Here is a 26,654-nt window from a genome sequence, read left to right as displayed (position 1 = left end):
AATAAGCTTACAGCTTGATGAGGCTGAAATTATCAGATCACAGTCTTGTGTATAAAGCGCTTGAAAATGATCCTACTTACTCTGTTATGCAATACTCTGCAGCACAGTTCACAATAGATGCTGCATGATATTTGTATGCGTTAGAGGTTTATAACCTATAAATAGGATGCCAAACTATTTAAAAAAATGAAAGTTATAGGATGTCATTTTGCCATTTAGTTTTATTAATTTAAGTAATTTTTTTCTTAGAGGGTTAGATACCTTATTAAGCTGCATAAAACATATTTACATGTGAGAGAATAGATTCTGAGGTATGTATATACTTTGAAAGTACAAAATAAGTTACTGTGATTTCTTACAAAGATGGACAAACCATAAATTTCACATTTCATATTTGAAATATGATGCAGCTCTGCTTTTTCTTACCTAATCTCCCCTACTCCCACACCAAAAAACTCAATTAACAGAGAAGAAACCTAAATAACTTAACATTTACTTTGTAGGTAGCAAAACCAAAAACAATTTAAGAAAAACATTTAACCTGATGTATAAATACCAAGTTTAAATAGATCAGAATGATTCATGAAACAAGATGCCTTTGGGTGCTTCTTCCCCCAAACTTTAGATTTTATGTTTTTGTAACAAACTTCAGCATATATCTTGTGTGCATATTAGACTGGTTTTCAAAATAAATTAATAAATAAATAAAAAGGCTATGATGTATACAAACATATATTTTCCTTTTAGTGGCGAATTCTTGGATTCTTGCTGGACAGTACAAAGCTGCAAAAGCTGTTCAGGAACTGCTTGAGGAACATAACAAAGAGTCCAAATTGATGACCTGACCTCTACACTCCCTAGAGCCCAATCCAATCAAGCATTTGGAAGATCCATTCAATGTAGTGGGATCCAAAGATGTCCCACTCTGCAATTCACTGCTAAGATTTAGCAGTCAAACAAAACTGACCTTTAACCCCTCCCCCTCTCAAAGAATTTACATTAGAGCTGTTTTGGCAGCACAAGAACCATCTGATATTAGGTAAGTAGTTTTGATGTTGGGATTGATCAGTTATGCTAATGTCATAAATAACAAGTTGTTATGGAAGTGATATCACCATGCTGTCTTTTATTTACTGAATGTATGTAATGGGCTTTGAATGCCACACCCACTCTTAGGAAACAGTCTTAATGTCAGGTCAGGGTTAAGCCGGAGCAGCTACCTGAGGGCAAGATCAAATGATGCTGCCATTTCTGTTACCTAGCATGTCTCTAAGACAGATGTATGAGGGAGAATAAGCATGTAATAGGCAAATGTATTGTACCAAAAAAATACAGATTTAGCCTCGTTATAAAAAATCTCATCAGAAAATTCTTCTAAATGGTAAATGGCCTGCATTTGTATAGCGCTTTTCTAGTCCCTAAGGACCCCAAAGCGCTTCACACTACATTCAGTCATTCACCCATTCACACACACATTCACACATTGGTAAAGACATACTCATTTTGAATCGTGTATTCAGAATAACATGTAGAATAAGAATAATCCGAATAATGCTGTTTCAGTTTCCTTACAAACCACAAACCCTGCTGGGATTAAATCCTATGGGACCTTTCTCACCTCCAATTGCTCTTATCCAATTAAATGGGAGTATACTTAATGGAGTGGACTGCTTATTTTCCTTTGTAAGCAAAATTTGCATCTTCATTTCTTTGTTTTCTCACCAAACCAAGACTATTTAAAATCTTAATTACATTTTAATATCATGACTGAGACTTTTGTTAAATTTTCTTGAAAGGATAAGAAAGATATTATTTCTAATGTTTGTCCAGGTGGTTTGGATACTCTCTAAGACCATGTCACATAAAGGAAGGAAGGAAGGAAGGAAGGAAGGAAGGAAGGAAGGAAGGAAGGAAGGAAGGAAGGAAGGAAGGAAGGAAAAAGGAATTTACAAACTATAAAAACTTTGCATTCTCTCTGGTTATATATTTCCACATGGGAAAGCATAGTATTGCCATGTCCTGAAGAGACACTTGGTTTTGTGCAGACAAGTTTGACCTCTGTACTGACTGTGTATCTGTAGCTGAGAGATTAAGAGCTATGTAAAGTCCTAGCAAGGCTAAATGTGTTGCATAATCAGCCGAGCTAACCTAACCTTTGGGGTAGGCGAGGTACACCTAGTATATAATTTGAAATGTAAATAATTACAATCACAATGAGCAATAACACAAGCTAGGGAATAACCCTTAAATAGATGTAGATTCCGTGCAAAGGTCTAGCCACATCTGGGTGACTGAATTTGATCAAACCTAAGCAAACATAAATATACCTGCAGAACTTTTGCATGAAAAATAAGCTGCACAATTAACTGCATATATATTTTTTATATTAGGTTAAGAGCTGAAGTGGGTTTCTTTCCTTCCTAGGTCAATGAAAAGAACGCAAAATGGATGTTCCTCTGTGAAGCTAGGATCAGCAGCAGCTTATTGGCTAAAAGCTCCTGTCTGAAATAGCAGCTAAGTTGGAAAGGGAGGGACATTTTCTCTGTGAACAGGGACGGCCCAGGTAATTGGTGAGATCTATATAATGAGTCTATGAATAGCTGAGTTCACTTACTCTCCAAAAAGTGACCTTTCAATAAGCTCACCCCTTCAATCACCACACCTGCCAGGCACAAAAGCAATTTACAGTCATAAAGACGTCTAGATATAACACTCATTTAAAAAAGAAAATGTAATTTTCGCTGTTAGTCTCTCTCAACTGTTAGTGGCAAATTTATCAGCTTTAGCTGTTAATAGAAATATAGAAATCATTTGACATAAGAATAATTGTTGAAAAACTGAAAGGTTTGAACACAACATTTGAAAATGACCAGGAAATTCAAATGTATTTTATATTATATGTTGTATATTTATATATATCCAAAGATATGAAATAAAACAATAACAATAATAATAATTCACCAAATATTTATGATGCAGCCTACTGATGATTCAAACAGGAAAAAAATGTTTAATTAAAGGGTTACAGTGACCAATTAAAATAAATTTGTATTGATTTGCAGTAATTCTTTTGTCTGACAGGACAAGGAGACCCATGCTAGCAAAATGTCTCGCATCACATAACAGCGTAACCAGATCATCCACTGTAGAGTTTACATTTTCAGATTGCAGATAGAGACACTAATGTATAGCAAATTCATGAATGCATGTTTTGAGCAGATAATGATGCTCAGTTCAAACATTTCAATCGTTAGGATCACAGTAAAGTTTGCAGGACTGTCCCTGTTCACACATGAGTTTTATACTGGCCTCTGAGCAGGTCAGATACAGTCTTTGTACTTGTCATGAATAAGGCTTCTCACTGTAACGTAAACCCTATAATGCATATAGCTTATAACACTAAGCCTTGAGCTGAACTGTTACTATTGAGCTTAGTTCCCTATAACAAATAAATGAATTTAAACCATGCAGATTGCGGTTTCTGGAGAAATGCAAAGCTAGAAATATCTCACATTTCTTTGCGGCTGCTAAGCTACAGTGTTCAATCAGAGAAGTAAATATTACGTCAAATTTATTTAATGTATCAAATGTATCTAAATGATTTAACTGTGATGTGGAAAAAGTTCAACTAAAGCAACGCTGCACACAGGCATAAAAATATTAAACCTCGACAACAGAAATAGTATGAAATATATTTAAATAACAAGTACAATATAAGAGTGTATTAGAGACTTACTTGAAAAAAAAAACTAATATAACCCAGTATATATAACCCTAGCAGTATATAACCCTAATATATACTGCATGTTATTTGGCATAATCACTTATCATACAGAATGGGTAAATTCTGTATTCTTCGTTCTTACTGGAACGAAACCAACATTTACCACAGGACTGCACCTGCTTCCTCTGCAGCTGACACTTTATTTTAAGATTGTGGAGCAAATGTTTCTCCTCGTATTTCTGTCGACAGCAGTTAGAGATGAATCTTATTTTGTCAACAGGGTATTTCCTCTCAACAGCAAACTGATAAAGTTCTGTTACACATGAAGATTGTGATATTAGTAGCTAGGAACGATGTTAGAAGGCCAGACCAGAGTAGTGATTAGTTTGCATTAGCTTCAGTTTAATTTCCGACCCACACCACAAAACCAGAACGTTATATATTTTATGATATTGTCAGGGAAATCAGCAGCAAGTTGGTTCAGCTCTGGCTCAGGGGGCTCAATAGGACAAAAGTTTCTTATCTGATATAATTATGTTTCACATTTACTGAAATGGCAGTCATGCTGTGAATGGAGTTACGGGAGGATCCAGAGCAAACATCTCCATCTAGTGGAGAATGAAATTAGTTTTTTACAGTCCCAATGTAAAACCTTTCATTTACAGAAAATACTCCATTAACATAAAAACATGTTTCACAGTGATTCACAGATCATGAAGCACTGATTTATGATTAATGATTAAGGTACTAGAGAGTAGTCCTGCTTTCAGGTTAAGGACCTCTACAGTCCTGTCCACCTCCCCTAGAGTAACTGTCTGTCTCCTGGTATCTCCTTGAGACTGTGCTGGGAGACACAGCAAACCTTCTGGCAATGGAACGCATTGATGCGGCATCCTGGAGAAGATGAGCAACTTGTGCAACCTATGTATGATCCAGGTATTGCCTCATGGTATCACAGTGACACTGACCCAAGCCAAACGCAAACACAGTCAGAAAATATGAGGGGGGTAAAAAAAAAAAAAGTTCAGTGGCCCCAAATCATAGCTGTTTTGGGGGGTTGTCTCATTATTGCACTAAATCAACTGAAACTAATTAATAACCCCTTTTACTACTTAACTGACCAGCTCAACATGTCATGAAGTAAATATTCAGTCAAATTTATTTAATGTATCAAATCTATCTAAATGATTTAACTGTGATGTGGAAAAAGTTCAACTAAAGCAAAGCTGCACACAGGCATAAAAATATTAAACCTTAACAACAGAAATAGTATGAAATATATTTAAATAACAAGTACAATGTAAGAGTGTATTAGAGACTTACTTGAAAAAAAAAACTCATCTATAAGAATTCACTAAGCATTTACTTTGAAAATAGTATAATTATTCACCTCAGTATTTAAAAACCCAGGTTCTTATTTTTCCATTTCTAAATAATGTGTATTACCCAAGATGTGGAATTTATTATATCTTCATATATGACAACTATAGTAGTAGTAGTAAATGATCCATGACATGAACATTCTCATCCATGAGAATTAGTTCATCTATGTAAAGAACAAAAAACAAAACAACATCAGTGTTGAGGCAAAATTTTAATTTGAAAAATTTTCATTCTTCCATTACATTACAGACCTCAACAGATATCAAAATGTTGACATTTACAGGTGTAAACAAACATTTTTAATCTGAAAAGTAGAAGTGCAGTGTGTTATAAGTGCCGGAACAAAAATGAGGAATTTTCAATTCATGACCCCCCCACCAAAAGAAATTAATAAAATAAATGAATCAAGAATGGGTAAAAGGGCAAATGCATGTGTAACGTGTAAGGTGTCTGATTTAGTTTTGCTTCCCTCTCAGCATTAGTCTCATTTTCCTCTTTCTGAAGAAACGATATAAATACAACTTCTTTCTGGCAAAAGTTGACAACCTCAGCTGGTCAATGAGGTCGTACACAAAGAGCAAATAGCCTCCGTGACCTCACTGCTATGGGATGAGATGATGGGGCCACAGCAGTGCCTATTCAACATTTATATAATCACTCAAGTGTAGGCAAAAACGGTAGCACAAAGAACGCAAGGTTAGCGGTAACAACTCTTGTGCCATCTCTCAAAGTGTTGGACTTAAACCGGATGCTGAGATCAAAGTGTTTGCCAGAAAGTGCATTATGTGAGACCACTTGTAGAAAATGTAAAAACTCTTTGGCTAAAGAGAACTAAAGCAGGGGCACGTGATAACATTAAAACCATCTGATGAACTGTCCAATTATGTAACAAATTACTGATCACCCATGCCTTTCAGCAACACCAAGAAAAATAACCCTTACTCTCATCCACGTTTCAGATTAAGCACCTTCAGAACTAACCTTCAATGAATCAACTACACTTTCTCTAGTGACTTCGGTCTTCCCTTCAATTTTCAGTACTTTGCCTTCTTGGCATAACAATCGACGACCTCAGGCACGATGCTGTCGTCCTCTTCCACGTCATCTTTGACGGTCTTTCCGACCAACTGGAAAATGTCCTCAGCTACAACGCCCATGGGCTCTGCCACCTTCACCGTCAACATGTCCTCAGTCAGAACTGTTCCTTTGGGGATCTTTACTTTGGCTACCACTGACTTACCCAGCTGAAGGAACAGCAAACAAAGCAACATTATTAAAGGAAAAAGTTGGACATTTGCTTGAAAAGCTTGCTAAACAGTAAAGCTGAGTATTTTTAATTAATTTTTTTTTTTAGAGAAAGGCGTTCTGACCTTGTCGTGGCACGGCTTCTCACAGGGTAACATCCGCTTGATTCCGCTTCCCAGTGCCCTCTCCACCAGTCGGATAGAGCGAACCAGCTCAGCAAGTTCAGCGGGCTCAAGTGATGCTTCATGGTCACTTCCTTTCCACGTCTTGTCCAAGGTTATGTGGCGCTCAACAACCTTTGCTCCCAGAGCCACAGCCGCCACTGTTATACTGACTCCAGACTCATGGCCTGAATACCCAATGGGAATATCTGGAAAGTCCTTCTGGTATTCCTGCAGCCAACAAATGGGTGACATACATGTTATTCTTAAAAGTTAGTCATTTTACAATTTGCAACATGTACTCATGTTCATGTGGGGTTTTTTTTGACAAGATGCTACAGGCAGTTGCTATTGACATGATATAAAAATGCTGTTGTGCAGATCACCAGTCATTTTAAGTCCAGCCCACACGGCAGGGTGACAACAATACCCCAAGCCTTTCAGGCTGAGGGATAAAAAATAAGCTTCATAACCTGTAAAACTGGATCATTCTGGACTCTCTGGATTATTTTGCTCATACCCAAAGGAACACACCCTTCAAAATAATCCCACATGCAGTTTGAATTAGAAGATTCACCGTAATCACTCTGAGGTTGACATCTTCAGCTTCCAGAGGATAGGCGCTGGTACACTGCAGGATGGCAAAGTTTTTGTTGTGCTCCTTGACCGTCTTGTAGACCCGACGCATCGTCTCCATGGACTGCATCCCGCTGGACACCACCATGGGGCGTCCTGGCAAATGAAAGACAGCAACACTAACACTATAAGAAACCTCATGTTACTGGCAGTAAGCTAAGCGCTACGACACCCCTCAGTATTCCTCTGGAGTTATTGTACACTGCCTTGCTTGTACAGTGTAGAGTTCATGTCATCCATATTTATGCAGAATGAAAACAGACACAGACTCCTCGAGGTCCAACTATATTTAAAGTTTAAATTACATTCTAAATATTAAATTGTAATTCTGTGTCACATTTTATAAAATTATAAATGTATGCTTCCTTTAAGACACATTTTATATATTACATGGTGCATGTATTGAGTTGTCTATCGTTTTCTCTTTTTTTCCTTTTTAAAGTGTACCTGTGCTTTTTCTTGATTTCTGTAATATAGTCTATCTATTTAATCTACATCTAATTAAAATGATGGATGGTCAAATTAAACAAAACCAAAGCGTTAAATGATGAGGTATGTATATGCAAAGGTAATCTCTGAGCATTAAGTTCATGTTTTAAACAACTTTAGCTGAACAATTTCACAGTTTTTTCCTAACATTCTACTGCTGTATAACAGCAACTATTCACAGAACCATAATCTTAGGTATACAACTCTGGCTCTGGTTACAGAAGCCTCAATCAGGTGCTGCTCAAATCTTTTATTTGTAAGGGGGAGCCAGAAGAAATGTGACTTAAAGGGACAGTGGCCTTAAACAGAGAGGATGAATTAGGTGTTCACTAAGAATCAGTAGAATTTAAATCAGGATTCTTAAAATTATATATATTAGGGGTGCAACGATATTCGTATCGATATTGAACCGTTCGATACAGTGCTTTCGGTTCGGTACGCATATGTATGAACAATACAACATTTGTAATTTATTTTATCAATTTTCCTTCTGACGATGCTGTCTGTGTTGAGCGCTCAGTGAATCTGTGTTCGACTACTCCGCCTAGGCTGCACTGTCCAGCGCAGATCCACTGAGCGCTCAACACAGACAGCATAGTCAGAAGGAAGAGCGCAGGGCAAGCTAGCGAGGCAGAAGTTAAGCTCTCCTTGCAACAGGCAAGTTGAACCTCATTCAGATCTGGCGTTTGGAATTATTTTGGTTTTCATGTGACGTATGACCCTGAAGGTAAGCGAGTCATGGACTAAAGTAAAACAGTATGTTGGATGTGCCATGCAATGCTCAATTACATTGGTGTGAACTAGTGTGTTAGCGCAGTTAGCTCGTTAACGTGTTGGCCGTCTAGCCCCATGCACGGAGCGATCGGCGGTAGCTCGTTAACGGAGATTTGCCGTGTTGTGGCGTTAAGGTCATTTCAACGAGATTAACCTGAAAGCACTAGTGGGAACACAACGAATATGACTGCACATTTACGCCGACATCATCCTAGTGCAAAGACAAGTGGAAGCAGACAAAAAAAAGCAAGCATGCTACTAACTTTAGCCGAGTCATTTAGACAGCTGTTAGCACATGATTCTCCTTATATGTTTAATATGCTGCTGAGAATATAGCCCAGAAGAAGCGGATAGTATAGCTTTTATTTTGGAAAGAGCCATTTCTCTGTAATAAACTCTCTTTTCCAAAGATGAGTGATTCCTCAATCAGATACAGGGCTTGCAATATTGCTAGCCCGACGTCCCGGAGCTAGCGATTTTTTCAGTCGGGCTACCAAAATCTATCTCTTCCCTGCCCGTCGGGCTATTGTAGGAAAAATATATGTCAATGCTTTTGCATTCTTTCAGAAATGTAGCTGGGTAATTATGTCATTGGCATCGGTGATCCACTGTCAATATGTGACATATTGAAGTCGCGTTTGAATTTGTGCTTGTTTTTTTGCTTTCACTTTGCAATCGTGCGAACTGTGTATAGAGAGCGACAGCACTGATCTGTGAGTGATGATAATTTGTGCACCAATTCCTCTGACATCGTCTTATTAATCGTTAGCTTACTATGCAAACTATGCAAATCGAATTTCCCAGAGGAACCCACCCGAGGGATTAATAAAGTTCTATCTAATCTAAAAAACATGACAAGTGAAATCTCCCGCAGCTTAAACATGTGAGAGGTTGATCGCGCAGAGAATCGCTGAGCTTATGTGAGTGCATGTGTAAAAGCATTTCAGTTCTGCTGAGCCAAATAAGACAGGTCAGGGTGAAGAAGTGACAGCCAAAGAAAAGCTTACCACAAAACGGAGAAGTTATGATAAATCAGACTATAAGGCAAAAAGAAAGTGCAGCTTTATGGTTTCATGGACAAAACAATTTCTGTGGCTGCAATATGATGAGCTAAATAACCAGGGCTGCACATAAGTGGTCCGCAGGTGCGCATATGCTGTCAAAATAAAAAACACGCACAAGGGTTAGGGTTAAATTTGAAAAACTGTACTTTTGAGTTAAAATATATATTTATAATTTTAATAAATGACAAATTAAAAATGCATGAACATTTTTTTGTATCGAAAAAATATCGAACCGTGACACCAAAGTATCGAACCGAACCGAATCGTGAATTTTGTGTATCGTTGCACCCCTATTATATATATATATATATATATATATATATATATATATATATATATATATATATATATATATATATATTGAACACTGATGCCGATGATTGAGTTTCAAACTTGAGCCATTTCTCCACACATGGTATTTCACTCTCACCTTTTTTGGCAGTTTTAACTAGATAGGGGAAGTTGTTGGTGTCTCCAGAACCCACTTTGAAGAAAGGCACATTAAGCTCATGAAGAAACTCCACCGCCATCTGAAGACAGAAAAGCTTATGGTTAAACTTCTCCACTGAGTAAAGTACCATAATACTATGAACAAAACTCTCCCTTACCTCATCCATTCCCGATGCAGTAAAGTAGATCCCCACCTCTTCTGCATATTTCTGCAGTTCCCTGTACTGATCGTGGCTGAACTCCAGATAGCGCTTGTGCTCACCGTAGGTTTCCCCCCAGGAGTGTTTGGAGGTGTATGGGCGGGCCAAGGCTTTCTTGTTGAACTTAAACTCTAATTCACTCTTCTGAAATTTGGCACAGTCTGCACCACAGTCCTGAGGAGGTGGGGATAAGATTTTTGTTTTTTGTTTTTTTTTGAATGGTACTAGTTTCTTGAGTTGCTCTCACGTATCTTTTAAGATCCTACAAGACACACTTGATAAATACCTGTAACTTGATAGTGTTCTGGGAAAAAAAATTGTAAGTGTTGTACTAAAAAGATGTGGACATGATAAAAATCCTTCATAACAGGTTTAATGGGCACATGAACACAGCTAACGAATTTAAGACAAATTTTACTACAATTGAATACAATTCACGTCTGGTTTGAATCAAGCAGCAGGCACAAGAGGGCGCTATAGGACAGGCACAGAAAGAGAAGCCAAACTCCATTCATAAATCTAGTAATTTAATATTTTGCAGCTTATGCCAGAAACACCGTTTAAATGGCATAAACTGGTTAAATGAAGCATCCAACTTTGCTTTCAGGATTTCATGTCTGAAACGAAAAGTTTCAGACCAAGTTATTTGCTTGGGTGAAGCAGAGGAACGTGTCATATTGCTTTCTTATGAATGAAGTTCAGGAAACATACGGTATATCGTGTGCGTGCGTGTGTTTGATTGTCTGTGCGTAAATATACCTAAAAGACAAACCGATACGTGTTTGCTTTTTTACATTACCTTTGCCATTTTTATCATTTTCTTTGCGATCTCAATGTCTCCCTGGTGGTTCTGTCCAATCTCAGCTATGATGAAACACGGATGGTTCCCTCCGATCATACGACCGGGACACAGCTCAAACTCTAACGGCATTTTGTTGGTAGAAAAGAAAGCGAGTACAACCAGTGAAAGTAATAAAGACAACTAAAAAGTGTCAACCCGGGTAGATAACCGGAACAGTTAACGTCATGCACAAACAGGATGTGCCGCAACTTCCGCCTTTGTGGATCAACGTAGCAATCGCGGATTTTCTTTCAAAATAAAAGCAACCATTCTGTTCTGTTTTTATTTGCATCGACAAATTTACAGCTATGGAAAATCACATTTATGGATATGTACATTTATATTTATAAACTTCCCGTGAAACAAGTGGTTGAATAGACATTTTCCAATCAAAGCTTTAAGCTTTCCAACCAAAGCTCAAAGCTACAAGCAAAGTATATATATATATATGAAATTTAGCCCAGTGGGCACGTACCGGGCATTTTCCCGGTGAGCCGAGTCCGACTCACTTTTGGGCCGATGGGACGGCCTGAAGTGCCCGCTGCGCACCAGCCATACAAGAAATGGCAGCAGCCCATTCGTTCATTTTCATTAGTGAAACTGGATTAGCCAATCAAATGTCCTAACGCTACCGGCCCCTCTCCTACCTTCGCTGCACCTTGAAGAAAATGTTTGGTGTGGAAGAAGCAGCGAGAAGGTGGAGCTGGAAAGCCGAGAGAGGACACTGAAAGAAACTAATATGAGATGCAGCTAAATGTGTCAGATTAACCGACATGTTATTTTTGTTTGTTTGTTTGTTTGTTTGTTTGTTTGTTTTTTGCCTGTCCCGTTTGGCTCTTTTGCCATCAGAATTGTTGTCTAAAGGCAAAGAAAGATGCCCAACGGATTTGCTTTACCAAATTGACCATCCCAGCCTTGCCGTAATGGTCCATTTGATTGACCTTTTATTGTTTATTTTATTTTCACTTACTGAATACGGGACAGACTTGACTGGGGGAAAGAAGGGGAGAAAGAAAGAGGGAAAGAGAAACAGCTGAGAAGAGGGACGGGGGAGAAGGGCAAAAGACAAAAACCAACAGAATGGGCAGCAAAAAAAAAATGCATATATCAATCACCTGGATCACCTGCTGAGAAAGAAAAAAGAAAGCAAGCAGAAGAGAACAAGAGTAATAAAACAACATCACAATGATATATGGGAATATGACAGTAAATACTAAATATTAAACATTATTGTGCAGCACATAAAATCAACAGAACACAGTGTGCTTTGAGGTAAGAGATTAACCGACATGTTAGCATCGGTCTGGCTGTGACTGTAACAGAAGTACCAGCAGCATCTAATAATCAAGCTTTACAATCAGAGAAGGCTGCTGGTGCTGAGGAAGAGACACGTGAATTTCTCACCACGTGAATTTCACCTTCACGTGGTAAGAAAATAGATGGAGGGACATAATTAGGAAGGGATAGATTCAGGGATTCGGGTAAAATCAATGGCTGCTTTGACCATAAACCATTTGCTAATAGTAGATTTTAATTATTATCACACACTGCAGTGCAACTGAGAAATAACACAACAACAACTGTACCGACCCGATTAATACCTATGTTAAAATCAATAGTCAAACAAAATGAAATGATATATAGAGATCATGGTGAGTCGCCTGGACCACAAATGCCTGGGCTGATTATTTTATCTCAGTTCAGCCCTGCCCAACAGCAGTAACTGATTTAGCCTATTCAAAGACATGAAGGTCCTGGTCTCACATAAACAGCCTGTGGTCTTAAAACAGAGAGTAAAACAAAGAGAGGACAGTCTTAACACAAAGCAAACAATGTCTGAAGAATTTATTAAATAAATAAATCCACCCACTTGAGATGACTCAGTGCAGACAAACTGAAAATTCATGTTTAACTTGTTTATACAACAGAATTAAGAAAATGGTTCTAGAAGAACATGTATGAGCAACTTTTCAGTGTATGTAGCAAACCTGAGTACTTTAATTTAATGTAGATGTGGCAGGAAATACTACAAATAAAATCACAAAGATAACATAAGAAATATTTATTTGTTTTTGCTACACAAATTGGTCCGTTTAAAAGACAATAACAATTTGAACATTGCCTTCTGTTGCCTCACAGGCCTCTTCCAATCACTCTTCCTCTGTGCTCTTGCTTCTCCATCTTGTTTCGTAACACCTGTATAAGTCACTTGAGGCCTTGTTTTTATCCTGACACATGGCTGAATTGTCTTTCCAATTGAGTGCGCTCAGGCACAACATGAGTAAGATTAATTGGTATTCAGTATGTTGCATTTTGAACACCAGTGTTCCTACCTCGACCAAACACATCTAAATGATGGAATTTTTAAAGATTTATAAAGTTAATATTGGTGAGACAAATAGAACTGTGTTTAGAGTTTTGAAATCTTGAGTCAGTTGGTTGATACATACTTTCAGAACTGTGTGAATAGTCAGTGAAGCTTTGAATGTAAGTACAGTATTCTCATACACCAGTTAATCAAGCCTTCTATTTCTGAAGAGAAGCCAATAAGAGTTAGTGTTGTTTTTTCAAAAACCTCCACCTTTTAAGTGTATTTATTATTGTGTTCTTTAAATCAACAGTTATTAATGAAAAAGGATCTGAGGTTAGATGTGTTTTGCTTTTTTGTTTTTAGATGGGGACAACAGCATCAATTAACTATTCTATATTTTTGCTAAGAAATTATTATATGAATTCAAAGTAATTTCACAATAATTTTCCTCTGGTTGTCTGCACCCATTCTTAAATGGCTGGATGGCCACCAGTAGAGGGCGCCCACAGTTTGAGAATCATTGCTCACAGGGAAGGGAAGGTGGCCTTAAACGGGGAAGACCTGAAATTAAACAAAGGGACACAATTTTTTCCCTTTCTTTAACATTTTTTCAAAGAGTTTTTTTAAGAGACTTGCTTTAAAGACACTCAAGGAGTGTTATGGTGTTGTTTGGTGGATGATACATGAATGTTCTGTGGTGTCCTCTGCTGTCTGGTCTGCATATTTGTTTCTTAAAGGATGTACAGATTGTACTTCTTATTTATTTATTTGTTTCTGTATATTTTGAGAACCCCAAGACAGAAAATGCAAACAAGCTGGTTCATGTCATACATTAGTACCTATATAATAACACAGGGCTTCTTCAGTTTGTTAGTCAACCCCATAGGAATTGTAAACAGAAATAATAACCAAATATCCTCTTTGATTCTATGACTAGCTAGCTTTTTTGTTTGTTTTTTGTTTTTGTCTTGTAGTTGGGTTTAAATTGAAACAAATTGAAGCTGCAGCAATTTTTACCTGGCAAGCAGCAGTTAGAAAGTAAGAATTTTATTATTCATTTTAGCTCATGTCTTTTTCATTAGAGTAAACTTTACGTGCTATTTGCTTGCCAACTTAATTAGAAATGTAACACTATTTATTATTTATAATAGTTAGCTTTTTTTGTTACCTACAACCCGATGTTTTACAACATTAAAGTGGTGTTTGAGTTTACTATTTAAAGCAAAACCTATGAAATGTCCAAATTGCCCCAAATTCCTCCATGCTAACAATGAACTTTAAGCTATGCTGTGGGACGAGCTGCCCCTCAGCTTCTGTGCTGCTGTGGAAAATGAGTCCACAGAAGCATAACCTAATTAACGTTGAATTTTAACTGCAGGAGGTTCAGTATATTCAAGCTGAGAGTAGCCTGTGCCTTAAGTTGCTCAATGCTTCTCTCCTAAACCCCTCCCAATCCTTCACACTCTCATTGCAGTATTCTGTAAAGCTGAAGCGGGTTAAGGTTGACTCTTGCAATAAAGATTTGTATGCTGTTTATCACTTTGTCCTTTGCCTGTTTCCATTTTTTTCTTTTCTCTTTTGTCATGTCAAAAATAGCCGAGACTTTTGTGGTACTGCTGGCCTTCCACTAACAAATGCTTAAGCGATAGATGATCTTCACTTTTGATGAGGTCACCCATTGTATTTCACTAACAACTATTAGCTCCCTGAATTAGCCATGGATTGCAATAAATGTTTATAAAACTTGACAAAATTTGTTTTAGTTATAAATGTACATTTAACTATTTTGCATATAAATGATTTGACCATTTTTGTGATGGCATGAACAATTAATAGAGACGATTGTTTAAATGTTGATTCCACTGTTTCTAAGGTTAAAAAATGTCATTATTATATTTAAACTTATAAACTGTTTTTGTAAACTGTGTTTGTAAATTACACACTGATGTGTACCTAACACCTAATTATACTCAGTACTGCATACTTATATCTAATGTTACCATCTTGGGTTTATTAATCTGTGTCTAATTGGTGTGAAGCCTCTGTATTGACACATTTTGCCATATTTAAATGTTTGGATGGGAAGGGATGAATCACTCCAGAATAAAGATGATGCAAACTAGATGTTTTCAGAACTTTTTTATTTAAAGGATAATTATTAAAAAATCCAGGACCATAATCATTTCTCCAAATGTAAAGCCTGCAAAAATGACAGAGGTGGTAAAGGTGTGTTTGATTGGTGTGGAACCTATATAACCATATATCACCATAATCACCCAATAATGTGTGCTGGGAAAACAGAAGCAGGAAAAAAATCACTCACAAAATAGTGAAGGTGTTTGTATATTCTTATAAAGTGCATGTGTCAGTTTTGACAAATCTCATACACAGTTGTTTCCTTATTTTGGGGGAAATGTTTGCATATCAGATATATTTGCATCTGATGCTATAAATGTAAACATTCATTCCTAACATGAGAATATGCAGATATTTTTGCCTTTACATGCAAACAGTGCATGGAAGCATACAGATAGAGCACCTTAAGCTGCATTCTAATTCTGAAGTACAGACATGTTCACATTTAATTTGCTTTATTTGTGCAAATTATGCAGAGGAATGACAATTCCGCTCTTCCCATTAATTTGACCAGATACACACCTTATCTTCATTTAAGCCCATATTTTCTTCCCTTATTTGTTGTTTCTCTATCTGTTCACATCACCTGTCCAATTTCTTTCTACATTTTCTAACCCTCTCTTTCTGGCTGCCTCTATTCCAACAGTTTTGAAGGTTATTCATTCTATCATGTCTGCCAAGATGCTGTCATCTTCCTTCACATCCACTTTGATCTTCTTGCCCACTAGGTTCTGCATGTTCTCTGGAGGGATGCCCTTTGGCTCACCAACCTTCACGGCAAACATGTCGGGGCTGAGCACTGTACCTTTGGAAATGGCCACCTTAGCTATCACTGACTTGCCCAGCTGTGCAGAAAACAAAGAATACAGAAATCACAGATAGATTAACAACATATAAATACTAAACATTTATCATTTTTATGGGAACAACTTGATCTATCTCACAAATAAGGTATTGCCACATTGCCAAATGTTGCCAAGGTTTAGTCTTTGTTTCTCTAAATAAAATTTATACCATAAGTATGTATTTTATGGTAATTATAAGCTGCTATTACACAACGTGGCACTGAAATTGTTAGCACTATTAATGTATGAATCTATTTGTGTTTGCAAGTTCCCACAGTGAGTTTTCTTCCAAAGTGCAAGAACATCTTAGGTTAATGATTGATTTTAAATTGATCATGGATGTGACATTGTATTGTTGTCTCTCTGTTTGTCCAGGCTGTAACCTGTTTCATGCCCAGTGATGGTAGGGAGAGGCCCAAGCCCCCTTTGGCAGAAAATTCAAAAGGTACTTTAAAATAAACGTGATGGATAGACCCTACATGAAATGAGACTTACTATAAACCTTATATTATGTAACATCAACCAAGTGTCTAATTTCTGGCACATATGCACTTAAAGTAAAAAGATAGACATATTTGGAACAGAATAACAGAGAAATATCTTGCACAAAGACATGTGAAATGTGTGTGGTTGTACAAAAGGGACCCCAGTAATTTTTTAGTGCACCTTAATTCAGCTATGGGGGTTTATGTGATTATTGGAGTTTTCTCTGTATTATTGTAGCGTTATTTATCTTATAATATAATGTGCCTTGATGCAACTGTTGTTGTGATTTGGTGATATATAAATAAAACTGAATTGAATTAAATTAACGAAGTGGCACTTGTGAGAAATAATAAAAAATCAAGCTTGAAATGCAGACTTCCAGTCTCAACATTTAGCTTTTTGCTAAAGTTCATCCTAAATGAATCAAACTGACCTTATCATGGCAGGTCTTTTCGCATGGTAACATTTGCTTGACTGGTGACCCCATTGCCGTCTCCACCAGTCGGATTGCTCGGACCAGCTCTGCCAGCTCGGAGGGCTCCAGGGATGCCTCATGGTCATTTCCCTTCCAGGTCTTATCTAGGGTCACATGGCGCTCCACAACTTTTGCTCCCATTGCAACAGCAGCCACAGTGATGTAGATGCCTTGCTCATGTCCAGAATATCCAATTGGAACATCTGGAAATTCTTCCTGGAATGTCTTCCAGAAAAAATGGAAAAATCAGAGTAAAAAACTTGTTTGCCTGTTTGTGTACCCACCACTTTCATACAATACAGTGGTCACACATACACAATTTAATTTAACATCTAAGCAAAGTGTGTAAACAAACACTGGTTTCTCAAGTCTTTCATTGGCAGGTTCCTTCTCTCTAGAAAACAGTACCTACAAAACTTTGTGATAGTGTAAGATGACACTGTAATATCATATAACATTTAAAGAATGGATTTGAAGTTAAGTAACTGTTGAGCTAAATGTTGTGTTAGCTTGTACGTCTTGTTCTCTTGTTGACAACAAGATGTTTACAGTTGACAAGAAGGACTTTCGAAATGATTACTACAATGACCTGTGGTTAATGAGTCTTCATCTCTGGCAATGTGCCATGTATGAAGAGATGGAAAAACAATCCCACACTCTACCTCTCCAGTGCGCTCCATTTCATATGACTTTTAGTTTCCTTTGGGACTGTTCACCATATTCCAGAGAGAATTTTCTTTATTGTTTAGACAGTTTAAAACCTTCTCAGCAACCACAGTGATGTGATTACTTGAATGGACACAACACCGGTCACTAACTGGTCCAGCTGGAAACTGCCAAGGCTCCATAGACCCTTGATCTGCTATTTTCCATGGTATAGACAGTGGGATATATAATGTGGGATCTGTTTGGAATTAGTAACTTTAAGAAGGTATGTTTCAGAAGGCATGCTAATACAGCCGATCCTTATAAGAGGCTAAGCTAGCATACATTTGGGCAGTCTTTTCTTTAATTGCACAAAGATGCAAAATCTGTATCGTTAATGATAGGAGCAATTAATGGTATAATTGCAGAAAATAATAAATCTTTAAAAAGGCACTGGAGATTAAACTTTTTGCAAAGAGTCAAGTGCAAAAGGCTAAACGGCTCAGTACCAGAGTAGAACTACAAATAATTACTTTTACTAAATGTCTTTATTATTAATCTCACATTTATTGTGTTTGATCTGTTAAAAGCATTTCCAGTGTTGTGATTGCTGATAGATGCTAAATATAATTAGTGGTGCGAAGAGTGATTCAAGAAGATTCCTGAGGAAGTGATAACACAAGAGTTAGAACTGTGAGTCCTCCTTGCACTGTGGGAGCAGATCACCAGAGAGTAGCTATGAGTGAGGTCAAATGGCTTCTTAGAAGTGTCAGTTGCTGCCACATTTTTTAAAAAAAAGAAAAGAAAAGAAAAAAAAGAATAAATAAGATAAGTGAAAAATTGAAAATATATTATAAAATAGAATTGTCTGACAGAATTTTTTTAATTAACATAATTGGCAATGGGAAATCTTCCTATGCTTAAGAAACTAACTAAAACCAAACTTCATGTGTGCAGCAACAGCTAGAGCCAAAAACAAAGGAGAGAAAAAACAAAACAAAACAAAAAAATGCCATGAGTAGCTGCCACTGAGGACAAGACTAATCCGAATGGGGAAACTGAAGGTTCAGGTAGTGTCCTAAGAATTGTCATTTTTACTAAAAGTGTTGAGGAATGTTGCTTGAAGGGATTGCCTTTTTTGGAACATGAACGTTCCCTTGTTTGCTGCTATGGATTGCAATAAAAGCATATAATCAGAGAACATGATGACTGAGTATGAGGAAATTATTCACCAATATTACCTTGATCACACTGAGGTTGACCTCTTTAGGATCCAAAGGGTAGGCGCTGGTGCATTGCAGGAGGGTGAAGTTCTGCTTGTGCTCCTTTACGGTCTTGTAGACACGCCGTATGGTTTCCATAGACTGCATCCCAGTGGATATCACCATGGGTCGCCCTGACAATGACATATGTATTATGTAATCCAATATACTGTTTAGATGGGCATAAATGCAAGATCGGTAGTTAAATTTAATAATGAAAATTAGCTAATCATGACAGAGCAGACAAACGAAACTGACAGATTCAGAATAAAAGAGAAAATTCAGGTGATATTTATAAATAAAATAGCAGTGTAGCAGTATTTTGTAATTTTTTGTTGTCATGTTGTTGTACGTTTTAATGGTGCCCACTATTTCAGCGCTCAAATGAGGTCTCTATCAGGGAGCTGGGGGGTTTTTTTGTTTTTTTTTTACTAAGGCCTACACCCACAAGGTGGGTTCAGCTATAAAATGCACTGTACATTGCAGATTTGCTGTTTCCCATGACAGTTTAGGTGAGAGTGATTTGAAGTACTCGCAAAATGCCTTGTACCTTTTTTGGCAGTTTTCTCAAGATATGGAAAGTTGTTCGCATCACACGAGGCAACTTTGAAGAAGGGCACATCCAGCTCATGAAGGAACTCCACAGCCATCTATGGATGTCAGGTACATATATGCACTGAAAAATTCAATCATATAACCAAAGAAAGCTAAGATGGAGTACATCAGGCCTAATGGCTTTATTGTGTCTCGGCACTGAGTGTGTAAATCTCCCGAGATCTACAGGAAGGACGGAACATTATCCTGCAAAAGATTTTGCCTTTGGCCATTATCTCTCATAGGTGTTCAGACAGGTTACGGTGTCTCAATAGGTCATAGCATACTATTCACATCATTTCCTCAAATTATTGAGGGATTCCTTGTGCTATATGGAGTGGAGTATTTTTTTTTTTTATCTTGGAAGAGACCACAATGACAAGGACAGAGGATAAATGTAATTATTGACATCAACTTAATATTGATTTGCAATAAACCTTGATTTTGTGTCCACTTAACCCTTGATGGGGTTTTACAAAATTTAAATTTCCCCCCACAACACAACAGAACATGTTCTTGCATCAATACTCAGCACATTGTTGAGTACCACACTGTCCCTGTTGATTGAAGTGAAATTCACTGCACACTCCTATTAATCATAATTTTTATCCTATACCTCATCCATGCCAGAGGCGGTGAGAAAGATGCCGATGTCTTCTGCATACTTTTTTAGTTCCCTGTATTGATCATGACTGAACTCCAAGTGACGCTTGTGGTCACCGTACGTTTTCCCCCAGGAGTGCTTTGAATTGTAGGGGCGCTCCAAGGCTCGTTTGCTGAATTTGTACTCTAATTCACTTTTCTGGAATTTTGCACAATCGGCACCACAGTCCTAAGAAGAGAAGAGAAGTATTTTTTAAATAATATTCTTGAAAAGCTCTTTAAGGACAAAATTTCATTTAATTTACCTTTGCCATCTTGATCATTTTTTTAGCAATCTGAATGTCTCCCTGGTGGTTTTGTCCAATTTCAGCAATGATGAAACACGGATGGGAGCCACCGATCATTCTGCCGGGACATAATGCAAACTGAAGAGGCATGCTGCTAACAGAGAAATTGAACAGATGATTCAAATTCAGATTGCAAACGACCAAAGCATCCGAGTTGCGAGAGGACAGGAAGTGGTTACTGCTGTATGTTGTACTTTATACACCCGAAGTACCGCCTCCACAAACTTTTTTTTTGGACACATAGGCAAGAATTCATATTTACTTATCCCTACCTTAACCTAAACCAGATTTTTAACATTTTTCATAACACTAAGTTTGAACACTTAATTATATTTTGGTTCAAATCTCAAACAACCCTTTAAAGTCCAATTGAATCCAAATGTTTTCATTTTATTTGAACAAAATATTAAAAAAGAAATTCAAAAATGAATTTTGTTGATGTTTTCATAAGTCGTGAATGTTATTATAAAACGTCCTCTATAAGTCCTCTTCAGCTAAACATTTTCATCAGACACACTTTTCACCACCTTAGGTGTACTATAACATAAAATTCAAGAATTACAAATAAGAAAAGAAATTTAGTAATTCAACAAAATGCTGATAATGTTTGACAGATACATTTCATGGTTTATTAGAAAATATGAAACTGAATAAGGTTACCAATAAATGTTGCAGTACTGCATTACTAAATGCTTTTGATTATGCCATATCTTAGGGGGGTTGCATCATGAATGTTCAACAATTTTGCGATGCTAGTATTTAGTGATAACAAAAATGTGCAATGTTTCCAACACTTTTGGAACCTACAGATCACTAGAAGCAATTACATCAGAGTACCGACTGCTTTAATAGTCTTTTAGATATTCATCCTCAAACATTTATGAGTGTTTAATGTGTGAAAGAAAGGCCAGTGGGTCAACTGACCATTTTTCATAAAAGTATATCTTAAAGTATTAGATACATGAAGCTAAAATTTCACAGCACTCATACATGTTAAAAATTGATACCATTATCTTTTATGCAAATTTGAGACCGTTGAGCAGATGGCATGTGCTGCGATGGAACGCCTTTTTTGAAAAGCAAACAAAACTTTGTTTTTTACAGTGTATTCACCTCAAACAGACTGTTAAGTGGACAGCTACATTAGCTTTTGGGTGTAGTAAACATATACCTTAGATGAAGAAAAGAGTTTATGATATGCAAATATTTTCCCAGTTTTATAATGGTTGTACCACTTGACAGGCAATGCAACTGTCTATAATCTGAATTAAGCTATTTACCTATATATTCAAGAGAGAGGTCCAAAATTCAACCAGTAATAAAGACCCCTCTGGATAGTAAAATATACTTTGCATTATTGTTATCTTTTTACTTCGAATTAAAAGTCTCATATGGCAACATCAATTTCATGACAAAATGCTTGCTTATTTTAATTATATCAACAGCTTTAAAACTGTTGTTTGTTTTTTACATTTATATAAATTATATACATTTATTTAAAAATGAAATATTATATATAAAACATAATATAATAAGAAAAATAAAATAAACAGCTTATATTTTAAATTTACTATTATTATCACTTAAACACAATTTTAATACTCTCCATTGTCTTACTTTACATGGGCTGCCTCACTGTCTGACATGTTAGGGGATTTAGATATCAAAATCTGAAAGAATTTTATGAATGCACTGAAAAATTATTCAAACTAAAAATGTTTTATAGGTTAAACCCCTAGAATGTTTTGCTTGAAGTGAATTAAAAGTATTTATACAATTATGCATTTAATGTCAGTGACCACCATGCCTAGCACCGTGTATTCACCCTGTATTTCTGGAAAACAATAGGGTGGACATTTTAAGTAAGGCACCTATTAGTAAGCTGAGAGAATGAATCTCCCAGATCATGTACTAGCACACAATATAGCTGAATTGTTTCTCTGTAAGAGTGTCACACACATATCTGTTCCCAGGATAACGTTAGAAAAGACGTTTATAAAAAGGCTCAGGAAGATTGCCCTGATACGCACTTACATAGACGTTCACTGTGTATGCTATCGCTCCCTTGCAAGTAAAGGGAGTTTACAATGCATATAACTTTAAGTCAGCTATTACTGTTCGTCATGCTCAACTATCACAGAAAGACTACAAAAATGATTTTTAACATGTTTAAAAGGCATATATTTAAAATTACATGAAATATCAGGTTATGCTGTAAATAACGGTGACAAGGTTGAAATGTTATGCTTTAACACCAGTCTAAAACCTGCCACAATTGAAACCATGCCACATGAAATAGTAGCAAACTGGTGTGGCTTTATATTTGCCATTAAATCAAACAATAAGATAAGCTTATCTTGGCAAGATTTTTTATGTGGACCTATAACTCTTGAAATTAGTTCCAGGAAAGACAGGCTATTCGTGTAAAGGACTAATGCAACACATGCGAATCTGTGGCGGGGCTTCGTCTGCGGTGCTGCTGGTGGACGCACCTGAGCGGTATCGGCAATCATGCTTCGCCGGCTTAAAGTCTGAATTGGGTCTTGCTGCAATTGTTGTTTGTTGGTGATGTGCGCGGCTGCAAGCTGCAAAGCTGCAGCCGATTGTAAAACAGCAACTGTAAGAATAAAGTGTATGTGAAAAGTGTTACCATATAGTTGGGTGTGCCGTGGTATTGTTACAGTGGTGTCAAAACCATTTAAATGCACATGTTGCATTCAGCCCTTTCCAGGAATAACCTTCCCTTCCTCGAACTAATTTCAAAAGTTGCAGGCACACACAAAAGTGTTGCAGAGATAAGCTTATCTCAAGGTTCAAGAAGTTTATTGTCATGTACACAGCCCAACACAAATGGTTACACAGAGCAATGAAAGTCTAACTAAAAGCAAAGTATTAAATAGGTAAAACAATGTGTGGGTGTAATAAGAATTTAAAGTGCAAGTAGTTGCAACACTGTCACAGTGATAATATATACAGAGTATGCAATATTAAGATGTTTATGTAAAAATATATACAGAATTGCAGATTTACAGTTATGGATAATTAGTGAGGTTGCTATTCACCTCACTGATGCTGTTAGGAATCTTGGAGTTTTTATGGATAGTTCCTTCAAACTGGATAAACAGGTGTCTATTGTGGTAAAAAAGTAGCTTCCATCAACTATGCCAAAAATCTAAGGCTTAACCCTACAGGGAGTGCAGAATTATTAGGCAAGTTGTATTTTTGGGGAATAATTTTATTATTGAACAACAACCATGTTCTCAATGAACCCAAAAAAACTCATTAATATCAAAGCTGAATGTTTTTGGAAGTAGTTTTTTGTTTGTTTTTAGTTTTAGTTATTTTAGGGGGCTCACTGCAGCTGTGGGGTCTCAGAACCAAAAGAATGACAACACCACGGAACAGAAGCTTGATACCATCATGGGGAGGCTCGCAGCGCTCCAACGGGAAATCGAGGCCCCAGTGTCAGAGTGCTAAATTCGCTGCTCGCATAAAGGAGAAATCAACAATATTCTACATTTGGACACTACGGCGCCAGCTGCTAGGCCCAAGGCTGGAGCCCACCAAAACAACTCCCTGATAACGACTGTGTGATGACTATTCTTCCCATCCCATGAAGGACACCTGGATCGGCTGGAGGACTGTTTACTTAGCCTGATACAGCGAAGGACACTGTCTCAGCTGAACTATGGACACGCACACACATACACTTACACTGATAAGCACGCACTCATCCCCCTCCCTTCCAAACGCCTTCGATGCTTGTTCCTGCGGGGGAAGGCAGCGGGTCTGCGTGCCGCGCTGAAATGATAGCATGGTGCAGGACGACTGCTGTGTTCCTTCGAATCACCCCCCACCCCCCTATCCATCCCCTGTGGCTTGTCATGTGCTCTGATGTTGTGATGTGGACATTAATGTGCTCTCTGTGCAGAGGAGTTTTTTTGTTTCCTGTTCTCATGCTGTCCTCCCATAGGTTGCCCAGCGTGTGAAGAGGTCTCTTTTTTTCCTCTTGTACTTTTCCCAATGTTGTGTAATTTTTTCAGTGTTATTCTCCCAACGCTGCCGGTCTCCAACTGTATTCCCTTGTGTTGTCTTGTTGTTGTGTGTGTAAGTCGGGGGGGGTCCTATTCCTCTGTGGGGCAACCTGCATATGGCCAATAAAGCATTCATTCATTCATTCATTCATTCATATCTGTGTGTGCAGGTGACTATTACTGTGCATAATTATTAGGCAACTTAACAAAAAACAAATATATACCCATTTCAATTATTTATTTTTACCAGTGAAACCAATATAACATATCCACATTCACAAATATACATTTCTGACATTCAAAAACAAAACAAAAACAAATCAGCGACCAATATAGCCACCTTTCTTTGCAAGGACACTCAAAAGCCTGCCATCCATGGATTCTGTCAGTGTTTTGATCTGTTCACCATGGTCAAAGGAGCTTGCAAAGAAAAGCGTCTGGACTTCTTTAAGTTACTTGAAGACGTTTCACCTCTCATCCAAGAAGCTTCTTCAGTTCTAAGGTCAAATGGTGGAGAGTCCCAGATATAAACCTAGTGGGAGTAACCCCCCACAGAGGGACAAACGGACCCCCTGATGATCCTCTAATCACCTGAGCCAAGGTGTGAAACTGGGTGTGGGTCCCAATCAGCCAGAGTTTCGGGTGTGTTCATTGTGAAACCTGGCCCCACCTTATCATGCGAATTCCTGAAATCAGATGGCCCAGGATGTGAGTGGGCGTTAAGGCGTCTGGGAAGGGATCTCAAACTGGATTATAGATGGCAGAGAGTTGGTGTCGTAAACCCCCGCCACTGTTCAAAGATGGTCGCTCACAGTGGACATAGATGGTAATGGTAAATGGCCTGTATTTGTATAGCGCTTTTCTAGTCCCTAAGGACCCCAAAGCACTTTACACAACCTGTCATCCACCCATTCACACACACATTCACACACTGGTGATGGCAAGCTACAATGTAGCCACAGCCACCCTGGGGCGCACTGACAGAGGCGAGGCTGCCGGACACTGGCGCCACCGGGCCCTCTGACCACCACCAGTAGGCAACGGGTGAAGTGTCTTGCCCAAGGACACAACGACCAAGACTGTCCAAGCCGGGGCTCGAACCGGCAACCTTCCGATTACAAGGCGAACTCCCAACTCTTGAGCCACGATCGCCAGATGGCTTCTTTCACTCCTCTTTCAAACCATCTGTCCCCTCTGTCCAAAATGTGAACATTGGCATCCTCGAAAGAGTGTCCTTAGGATGCAGATGGACTGCTGAGTCTTGTCCTGTGGAGGTGGCTCTTCTGTGTTGTGCCATGCGCTTGTGAAGTGGCTGTTTGGTCTCTCCAATGTAGAGGTCTGGGCATTCCTCGCTGCACTGTACAGCATACACCACATTGTTAAGTCTGTGTTTTGGCGTTTTGTTTTTCGGGTGAACCAGTTTTTGTCTGAGCGTGTTGCTGGGTCTGAAATACACTGGGATGTCATGCTTGGAGAAAACTCTCCTGAGTTTTTCTGATACACCGGCTACATAGGGGATGACAATGTTGTTGCGTCTGTCCTTCTTATCCTCCCTCGCTGGTGTCTGGTCTTCTTTTCTGTGCCTCTTTGCTGACTTTAAGAATGCCTTCCCAGACGCCTTAACGCCCACTCACATCCTGGGCCATCTGACCCCAGGATGTAAGTGTGTGAACTCACCCGAAACTCTGGCTGACTGGGACCCACACCCAGTTTCACACCTTGGCTCAGGCGATTAGAGGATCATCAGGGGGTCCGTTTGTCCCTCTGTGGGGGGTTACTCCCACTAGGTTTATATCTGGGACTCTCCCCCATTTGACTGAACAGGGTGATCCGAAGGGCCAGCTCTGTTCTAGGATGCCCTCTGGACCCAGTGGAGGTGGTGAGTGACAGGAGAACGGCGGCTAAGCTGTCATCCCTGATGGACAACATCTCCCACCCCATGCAGCAGA

At 38.1% G+C, this 26,654-nt stretch overlaps 2 protein-coding genes and 1 long non-coding RNA gene across 4 annotated transcripts; 1 reads left to right on the top strand and 2 right to left on the bottom strand.

Moving 5' to 3' along the window:
- Positions 1-5,305: 5,305 nt before the first annotated feature.
- Positions 5,306-11,176, bottom strand: LOC146708118 (N-acetylneuraminate-9-phosphate synthase-like). The gene is made up of 6 exons (XM_085459868.1): positions 10,926-11,176; positions 10,085-10,300; positions 9,907-10,006; positions 7,091-7,245; positions 6,478-6,744; positions 5,306-6,351 (listed from the first exon to the last, which is right to left on the bottom strand). The coding sequence occupies exons 1-6, from the start codon at positions 11,055-11,057 to the stop codon at positions 6,142-6,144; spliced, it is 1,080 nt and encodes a 359-aa protein (XP_085315994.1). The 5' UTR covers positions 11,058-11,176; the 3' UTR covers positions 5,306-6,141.
- Positions 8,201-24,848, top strand: LOC146708116 (uncharacterized). 2 transcript variants are annotated; one of them, XR_014920921.1, is made up of 4 exons: positions 8,201-8,365; positions 16,635-16,704; positions 19,690-19,790; positions 24,004-24,848. It is a non-coding gene; the product is annotated as an uncharacterized LOC146708116 (long non-coding RNA). The 2 variants fall into 2 exon arrangements; XR_014920920.1 differs by lacking the exon at positions 24,004-24,848 and having other exon boundaries at positions 19,690-21,101.
- LOC146708117 (N-acetylneuraminate-9-phosphate synthase-like) lies at positions 15,371-20,829 on the bottom strand. Its single transcript, XM_085459870.1, has 6 exons — positions 20,630-20,829; positions 20,338-20,553; positions 19,678-19,777; positions 19,107-19,261; positions 17,179-17,445; positions 15,371-16,259 (listed from the first exon to the last, which is right to left on the bottom strand). Exons 1-6 carry the CDS (start codon positions 20,759-20,761, stop codon positions 16,074-16,076), a joined length of 1,056 nt encoding a protein of 351 aa, XP_085315996.1. The 5' UTR covers positions 20,762-20,829; the 3' UTR covers positions 15,371-16,073.
- Positions 24,849-26,654: the final 1,806 nt, after the last annotated feature.

Source organism: Copadichromis virginalis, linkage group LG6, assembly GCF_057382275.1.
Source record: "Copadichromis virginalis isolate Kocher_CV1m ecotype Utaka linkage group LG6, C_Virginalis_male_GT1.1, whole genome shotgun sequence".
Classification (NCBI taxonomy): Eukaryota; Metazoa; Chordata; class Actinopteri; order Cichliformes; family Cichlidae; genus Copadichromis; species Copadichromis virginalis.
This window is presented reverse-complemented; position numbering and strand designations above follow the sequence as displayed.